This window comes from Pundamilia nyererei, unplaced genomic scaffold (genome assembly GCF_000239375.1).
Source record: "Pundamilia nyererei isolate P.nyererei 1_Seehausen unplaced genomic scaffold, PunNye1.0 scaffold00049, whole genome shotgun sequence".
Classification (NCBI taxonomy): domain Eukaryota; kingdom Metazoa; phylum Chordata; class Actinopteri; order Cichliformes; family Cichlidae; genus Pundamilia; species Pundamilia nyererei.
The window spans coordinates 444116-452930 of NW_005187450.1; the positions used below are offsets into that span (position 1 = coordinate 444116).

Below are 8815 nucleotides of genomic sequence, written 5' to 3' on the forward strand. Positions count from 1 at the left end.
TTGTTGTTGCAACCCTCACAGTAACACCTTCACATATCTCCACAACACTGTCATTATCATGATAGCATTTTATTACGGCAGTGTTGTGTGCATGTTTCTGTGCTGATATGTGCATGTTAACCCCTTGAACTGACTGTAAATCTTTTTTTAAACATGGGAGTAAGGTTTTAAACTGGAAGTGAACCTGCACTGAACCTGCAAGTGTAACCTAATAAAGGTTACACTTGGTTCTATATGTAAACCCCCATAATGTTAAAATTTATGCTATCAAAGCACCATAACCCTGCTCCAACCTTACTTCAAGGCCTTAACCTTTCACTTCCAGACCACAGCTTTTTGCTGTAGTTTTACACTGATAATGTGAACAATGTAGAAAATGTCAGCATCTTGATACGAATTGAGGGAGGTTGGTAACAGTCTCCATAATTTTTGCTCGTCTGAGTAGCTGGAATTCTTTTTATCACATCTTATGTCAGATTTGTTAAAGTTTCAAGCTCTTTGACTGCCATCCAAGCCAAACCTCTTTGTATCCAAAGGAGTAAAAGGCCTCATTTGCATGTTTTAAAATCTAAAATGAACCTGTTGATGAAACCTGTTACTTTATGTAAATAATTCTATTTAAAATAAAAAGAGTTTTCTCTAAAACAGCAAATTTAAAATAGCGCAACTGTGTAGTAAACATTTACTGCTTTTTATTACCTTCATGTATAAAAACAAACTCTGGTTTCATTCATTTTATTTCAGTAAAACTCAGTCTATTCTTCCAAGACTGCCTCAATAATAGTTTACTCTGAGCAGAAGTAGTTCTGAAATGTAATTGTTTGCTTTTTTTCTTTGGTTTGTTTGTTTGTTTGTGCTTTGAAGCAAGTAACATCCAGCTCCAGGAGCAAATAGCCTCAGGGGCGTTGTATCGACAAGCAGGCTCGGCTTTAGAGATAAGAGATGATGGTGTGCATGACAGATTTCTGACAAAGCAAACATTTGGGAAAAGAAATGTTTACAGCTGTGGTGTTTGTGCAAGGGCGAACAAACAAACAGTTTTTTAGTGTCATCGATGAGAGGTGCAAGCAGATAAACCTTTCAAACTGTTTGACAGTAAATGCTGAAGTTGTTGCTGTTGTATTATTTTAATAAATCCATCTGATGCAGTGCAGCCTGCGCATGGATCAGCAATAAAGATGCGTTATCCTTATCATTTTTTTCTTTAATGACAGCTGCATCCACTGATCCTGTTTAGTCAAGGATACAGTGCAATATAAGAGTTAGATATCAACATTCAAGTAAGCTTTTAATCTTTCAGGTGTATTACATAAAAAAAAATTAACCAGAGAGCACAGTCAGCAACATGAGTGCGATAACCATAAACCAATGCCACGCTCTCTAATCTGGTGTCCAAAGGGCAGGCAGGATCCAGTGGGCAGTAATAATAAAGTGTGCTGTTATTACTGCTGAAAGTGACAGCGAGCCCAAACACGGCCATGGCGGACACCGAGGAATGGGGAAAGCCTGTGGAGAGGAAAGGGGTGAGTTACAGTCCACGTGTGATCACAACCATGGTCACAATTTTCTTTTCTGACTTTTCAAATAGCGCTCTGATGTTGTCCCCCTCTCCCCAACAAAAAACAGAGGCTAACTGTAGTCCTGGTGCTGGCAACACTCATAGCTGCCTTTGGTTCGTCCTTCCAGTACGGCTATAATGTCTCTGTGGTCAACTCTCCATCGCAGGTAAGCTGATTAAAGAAAGAAAAGCTTGAATGGAACTCGCTGGGAAGATAATTCGTTCCTATCAGTGCTCTCCTGCTCTTTTCAGTTCATGCAGCAGTTTTATAATACAACCTACATGGAGCGTTACCACAGCCCGATGGAGGAGAACGTCCTGACTCTGCTCTGGTCTCTCTCCGTGTCCATGTTCCCTCTCGGGGGCTTCTTCGGCTCTCTGATGGTGGCCCCTCTGGCCAACAAACTTGGGAGGTGAGAATCTGCTTCATTCCACGTGTAGTTTAGCATGCTCTGCATGTTTCTTGCAACTAATGCTTCATCCCTGCTACAGGAAGGGCACCCTCCTCTTCAACAACATCTTCTCCATCGTCCCTGCTATAATGATGGGAGTCAGTGAGATCGCCAAGTCCTACGAGATCATCATTGTGGCCAGGTTTATAGTAGGCATCTGTGCAGGTCAGCTCCCGAATTTAACAACAGTCCAGGTTAAGGATCAGGCGTGATCAGGCGGTTTAGCTTCACACGTGCATGCTTTCCCATCTGCAGGTCTCTCTTCCAATGTGGTGCCCATGTATCTGGGTGAGATCGCTCCCAAAAACCTGAGGGGAGCTCTCGGCATTGTTCCGCAACTCTTCATCACTGTTGGGATCCTCTGCGCCCAAGTGCTGGGCATTAGAAACATACTGGGAAACAGCACAGGTAGTTAAGTTTGTACATGTTTGATCATTTATTCATCAGATGCTGAGACATGGTCTTAAGAATAAGTTTAAAAGCGTATCTGTGTTCCTTGTGTGTGTCCAGGCTGGACCCTCATGCTTGGCCTTACTAGTATTCCTGCCGCGATTCAGCTCCTGCTGCTCCCCTTCTTCCCTGAGAGCCCCAGGTACATGCTCATCCAGAATGGAGACGAGAAGAAAGCAACGAAAGGTAAGAAAGTGCGATGTCATCAACATAAAAAAAAGCATGGTTCATAAAAAAATCACACCTAACAGGCTTAACGTATTCTGTTCATTTAGACCATATTCTGTAGAAGGTATCCCTCTGAAGTTTAAGAGAAAATGACAATTTTTCCATCGTATATGTCTCTTGTACAGAATGTATCCAATCTTCCATCGTTGGTGGTTCAGGCTTAAACCATCTCCTCGTAAGGGGCTTGTTACTCGCAGCCAGTAGGATATACAAACGTCTTCTATCATTAGAATTCAATTTATCCACTGGTGTGTTACACAAAAATCTCAAAGGTTAAAGGGAAAAAAATGAAAAAACATTTTGTAGACATTCGTGGATTAGAGACCAGTACTGGCGAATAACTTTGCAATCCCAAAAGATATGGAAATGGTTAGCTCCATCTCCCCCACATCTCCAACAAGTGTCACCAGTTCCCCGGTATCTTTGTTGAGCAGGGTTGATGAAAAATCTCTGTGGTGAGCCGTGGTCGGCGATGCCGTGCGGACGCACCTTCACGGCATCCGCAATCACGCCTGCCTGTTAAAACACGGGGACTCGGGTTGGTGAATGATGGTGGTGTTCCTGCAGCCGTGGAATGAATAAAGATGGCTCTCAATAACAATCTGTGGTCCCACCGTGCCTTATTCACACCACACTGGTGCCGAAACCCAGGGTTTCACCATCATCATCACCACCATCATTCACATTTCGCACATAACTACACTACACATCGAAGATAAACTGAGCATTTATGGTACTGTATGCATTTCCACTCTTAGCACTGCAGCGCCTGCGTGGGTGGGATGACGTGGATAGCGAGCTGTTGGAGATGCGTCAGGAGGACCAGTCCGAGAAGGTCGAAGGTCACTTGAGTGTGTTCTCCCTGCTGTCCCAGCGCTCTCTTCGCTGGCAGCTGATCTCCATAGTCGTCATGAACATGGGCCAGCAGCTGTCGGGTGTCAATGCGGTGAGACGTGCCCATCCAGTTGTCCTCGTCCCTCACACAATAACTCAGGATGCATGACAACATCTATGTTCTTGCTTATTCACAGGCTGTCGTGTTATAACCATAATGCATTTCTCTCTTTTCTCTCAGATCTACTACTATGCAGACAGCATATACGGCTCTGCAGGAGTCAGGGAGAGTGACATCCAGTATGTCACAGTGGGAACGGGAGCAGTGAATGTCTTTATGACCATAACTGCTGTAGGTACCCAGCAAAACTGAGGGGAGGAGCTGTTTGTCTGTCTGCTGTTTGATCATGTGAGATGGAGATAACCACTGTGAACGGGGGTTTTGTCATCCCAGGTGTTCATCGTGGAAGCCTCAGGTCGCCGCCTGCTCCTCCTCTGTGGTTTTGGGATCTGCTGCGGAGCCTGTGTGCTGCTCACTGTCGCACTCAACTTGCAGGTATGGTACAGACCTGTCAGCGCTACTAATGCCTGCAACCTGTCACTCTGCTGCTCTCTAGTGGTTCAGTTATTAGTTCCCCAACCTGGAAAGAATCAGAGGAGATTTGCAAGATCCTGTTTATGATCTCAGGATCAGTGGATCAGAGAGTAACGCCTCGTGAGATTGATTTAATTGCAGCTATAGTCTAAAAATGTACTAATTATAGTTAGAGGTGAGTTCGTAAATGTGAGCTGCTTGTAATTTTAACAGCATTTCACATATTATGCTTCTATGTTACTGAATTTAAGTCATTGTTCAGCATATTTTTGGATAACCAGGACACTCTTTTTTTTTCCAACAGCAGCCACCAAAATCCTCATTCCTACAAGGCTACAGCAACAGGCCTTTAAAATTTTCATCTTAATCTGTGTGATTTTAATTTTCTGCTCTCACCTACACTTTGTCCCCACTGGGTTACAGCTCTGTTGAATAATTAATTAATTAAAAGCACTGAATAAAATTTAACATTATGAAGGCGTTAGTCCACTCCATAGTTTTAACCCCACTGCATTAAAATAGAGGCACTCTACTGCTGTTGAGACCACCACTGATTATGGCTTTTTTCCCCCACTCATCTTTCATGCATTTAACTCAGAGTGGACAGACTTTTGGCTTACTTAGAGTCCAGAACGTGGGTCCCAGTTTGAACCTGCACTGTTGCAAAGGCCTCTACTGTGGACAGTTAGTCAATAATATGTCAAACAGGTTTTTGTAGTTTTGCCTCTTTACATGTTTGTAAATGACGTATGAATCAAATACAAATTTTCAGATTTTAATCAAGTAGTTTTACGAAAACTTGTCCAATCGCTGTTCAGAAGTTGCATACGTTTTATACATAGTTGTACATATACTAAAACTGCAAAGCTGCTGTGCTTGGGTTGAGATTGGCCATCAAACTACTGTGAAACATTGTCTGAGCACTTCAAATCTGAGCACAGAGTATAGCCCTGTACACTTTACAGTTTGTCCTGTTACTTCTATCAGCAGCCATGTCAGCAACAAACGCCAGTGGTTTGGTTCAAGTCATTCATGCCCATGCCATAGCATTGCCTCCACCATGTTTGACAGATGGTGCAGTATGCTTCAGATCCAGAACTGTTTCTCTGCTTCTCCATTTTTTTTCTTCTTCCGTCATTCTGGTTCATCTTGCTTTCATTTATCCCAAGATTTTTTTTTCCAGATCTGTGCAGGCCTTTTAGAGTTTAGTCTAATCCGGCCTTCCTGTTCTTGAGTGTAACCAGTAGTTCGCACCTTGTTATAAAACAGGGGACGGGAACTCCAGGCCTCAAGGGCCAGTGTCCTACAGGTTTTAGATGATCCAACACAGCTGATTTAAATGGCTAAATTACCTCCTCAACATGTCTTGAAGCCCTCCAGAGGACTGGAGGGCTTCAAACTAATCATTTGATTCAGGTGTGTTGACCCAGGGTGAGATCTAAAACCTGCCAGGGTTATTACCAGGGTGATATTATAAATCCTCTATTTCCATTCATGAAGGTGTCTCCAGATTGTAGATGTTGAAACTGATATGCACAACGATGATATGGATTTTTTTTTGAAAGGATTAGTGGCTGTTGGCAGTAAATTAAGATTATATGTTATCAGTTTAATTTGTAAAAGGGTACAGGCCACACTTAACTATGCAACTGTTTGTCAGCTGTCTAATTACTTTTGTGTTTCCTAAAAATGAGACATTATATATAAAAACATCTCTGTCTCCATAGTGTAGTGGTTTATACATCTGACTAACAGGCAAAAGATCCCAGTTCAGTATAGGGAGGAGACCCAAATCCCTTTGGGATTGTGTCAAGAAGGGCTTCTGGTGTTTTGTTTTGTTTTGTTTTTTTTGTTGTTGTTGTTTTTTAAAAGCTAAACCAAACATCTGGCACATGATAAATAACAGGAAATTGGATTCAGGTGGGTGTGGAGACCCACATCTCTTTATGTTTGATTTAATTTCACCTGCACTTTATCCCCATGTTTTGGCCATTTCTGAAAAGCCACAGTGAGAACTCCTGCAGGACAGCTAAGGAACAGCAGAATCTGACATGATGACAGATTGGCAAAATAATTAAACAAGACACAACCAGTAAAAAGCCAAAATAACAAACGGTGTCACTGTGCTACAGATTACCAGCCTGTAATCATGTTGTACGTCTAGGATTCCCATCATGGTCTGAGACAGTAAAGTGATATTTTGGCCCCTTTATTTGCAGGAGCCATGACACCTGACACTAAACACTGACTATTAGAGAGAACCGCCAACGCAGTGCTGCCCTCCTTCAAACCTGCAACCTCACCTGGAGCCAATGTTTTCAGACAGGCGTCATTTTCAGCAGCAGTAAAGGCACAATTTAGAGACACAATGGAGAGTAGGCACATTAATCATCTGCCTTTGATCCTCAAGGCCTCCATGTGGAGCCGTTACTGTTGCTCCTGCTTACAAACATCAGAAGGAATAGTTACTGAGAGCTGCTTGTCTGTGTTTGCAGGAGACTGTGACATGGATGCCCTATGTCAGCATCGCCTCTGTCATCATCTACGTCATCGGACATGCCATAGGACCGAGTGAGTCTGTCTGAGTAGACCTGTGGGTATTTACACACATACTGATTACAGCAGGGCGCTCCATTAGCTGAAGTGTTGTTTAGATGTAACCAGGCTTATAATCAAAGTTTGTACATCAGCACTCAGTTTGTTTGAGACATGAGCATCCTCTCTGACTGTGAAGACTGATGATGTCTGTCTCGAGTGTTTTGGTTGTGGTTAATTGCATTTTTGTTCTGCAGGTCCCATTCCTTATGTGGTGGCCACTGAGATGTTCCGGCAAACAGCCAGGCCTGCGGCGTTCATGGTGGCCGGCTCCGTCCACTGGCTCTCCAACTTCATTGTTGGCCTTGTCTTCCCCTTCCTCGAGGTTAGTTTCTCAATTGCTGCAGGCTCAGACTTCAGTGGAATTAGTTCCAGATGTTTTGTCGAGCATAACCAGCAAGGCAGTTCCCCCCACATCCTCACTGTAATGTGATCTTTTATGCCACTTAGAATTGGATTACTTTGATATTTTCTTTGCAATTTGCATAGATTTGCAAACAAGGGATTGCTTTTCTAAACAGGGATTAACCTGTTTAGAAAAGATTTAAGTGCACTCGTTTGCATTTCATCCTTGCAACACAAATATAAGAATTAAGTAAAGAATATGCTGCAACAAACAGTGCGTAAGAGAGGAGAGGATTGCAGTAGATTGCAGTCAGGGTGGAGTGGCTAGAAATGAGTGTCAAGGATGATTTATAACAAGATAGCAGCAAGAGTGAAAGGGAAAGATTACAAGATGGTAGTGAGACCTGCTATGATGAATGGTTTGGAGACTGTGGTGCTAAGAAAAAGTCAGGAGGCTGAGCTGGAGGTGGCAGAGCTGAAGAAACCAGTGAGTGTCAGATAGAAAGCACTTCAGCAGAGAGAAAAAAGTCTTCATTGGAATTGGCAAATTAAGCGTTTTGTATAAAGTGCTTCGAGTGCTCAGGTAAAGTAGAAAAAGTAGATTTCAGATATATTTTTTCCTTTTGCAACATTTTCCTAATGGTTCAGCACCAAGTTTGATTCAGGTATCAAACTGAGAACAAAAAAAAAAACCAGTTGGTTCCTCCTGTTTATTATTGATTGCTGTCATGCTAGAGAATACAGTTTGGACCTATCACAACTGATGCACACTCCACCTTTAGGTGACACTTAGAACATTTATTGTGCATGTGAAGAAAAGAAGGAGTTTATTTTAGGTGGATGGCTTAGTGTTGCTGGCTGCTTAACTAGTCAGGAACAGTTTCTGTGTGCAAAGCTGGCTTGTTGTTTGACTCACAGTAAACAGGGCAGACTGGAGCCCGGGGTGATCAAAGCAGCTGATTAAAACAGGCAGGCAGGCGGGAAGCTGGTGGATCTAAGCACAAGAGAACAGTGTTGGTTTCGGTCGTCGAGTGAAGTGGGAAAAACTGGAAAGGGAGTGGCTCACCTACTCCTCGTACACAAACACAGACAGAGAAAACAAAATAAGAGGAGGACAAGAAGAGGCACAACATAGGCAATGAGGAGGAGGAAGATACATGAGGAATGCAAACATGCAGAGAGCACCAGAAACATTTTTTACTGCATTTACAACACCTGAAACATAATGTCGGAGCTTGAATATTATAACACCAGAAAACATATTGTAAAATCTTAAATAAGGACACATTATGTGTAGGAGTTTTCACTGAATGACGTGATCTTAGATATAAACATAAGCTTCATCTCATGTTTACTTCCTCTTACAAGTTTAAACCTGAAAGTGTAATCAAGGGAAGAAGATGCTTGTGAAACATCTATAAAGAGCAGTGTTTCACTTTTGACCTCACCTTGTTTGCTCTGTTTGTCTTCCTGACATATTTACATTTCATGTCGAGGACCCAGAAATCACATTTCCTCTCCTTCTCTCCCCAGCGAGGCCTGGGCCCCTACAGCTTCATCATTTTTGCCGTCATCTGTCTGGTCACCCTGATCTACATCTGGCTGGTGGTGCCCGAAACAAAGAAGAAGACCTTCCTGGAGGTCTTCCAGATGTTTGCAAAGAGGAACAAAGTGGAGTTAAATCTGGGTGACGGCGATCTGCCACCAAAAGACCTCAAAGAGAGCCCACAGGATGCACAGAAGGCCACGCCCTTCTGA

The 8815-nt window shown here is 42.8% G+C and overlaps 1 protein-coding gene across 1 annotated transcript; it reads left to right on the forward strand.

Moving 5' to 3' along the window:
* Positions 1 to 1478: 1478 nt before the first annotated feature.
* On the forward strand, positions 1479 to 8815 carry slc2a5 (solute carrier family 2 member 5). Its single transcript, XM_005733057.1, has 12 exons — positions 1479 to 1523; positions 1627 to 1725; positions 1811 to 1971; positions 2051 to 2175; positions 2266 to 2418; positions 2521 to 2646; positions 3447 to 3634; positions 3764 to 3874; positions 3977 to 4078; positions 6613 to 6688; positions 6910 to 7037; positions 8591 to 8815. Exons 1-12 carry the CDS (start codon positions 1479 to 1481, stop codon positions 8813 to 8815), a joined length of 1539 nt encoding a protein of 512 aa, XP_005733114.1.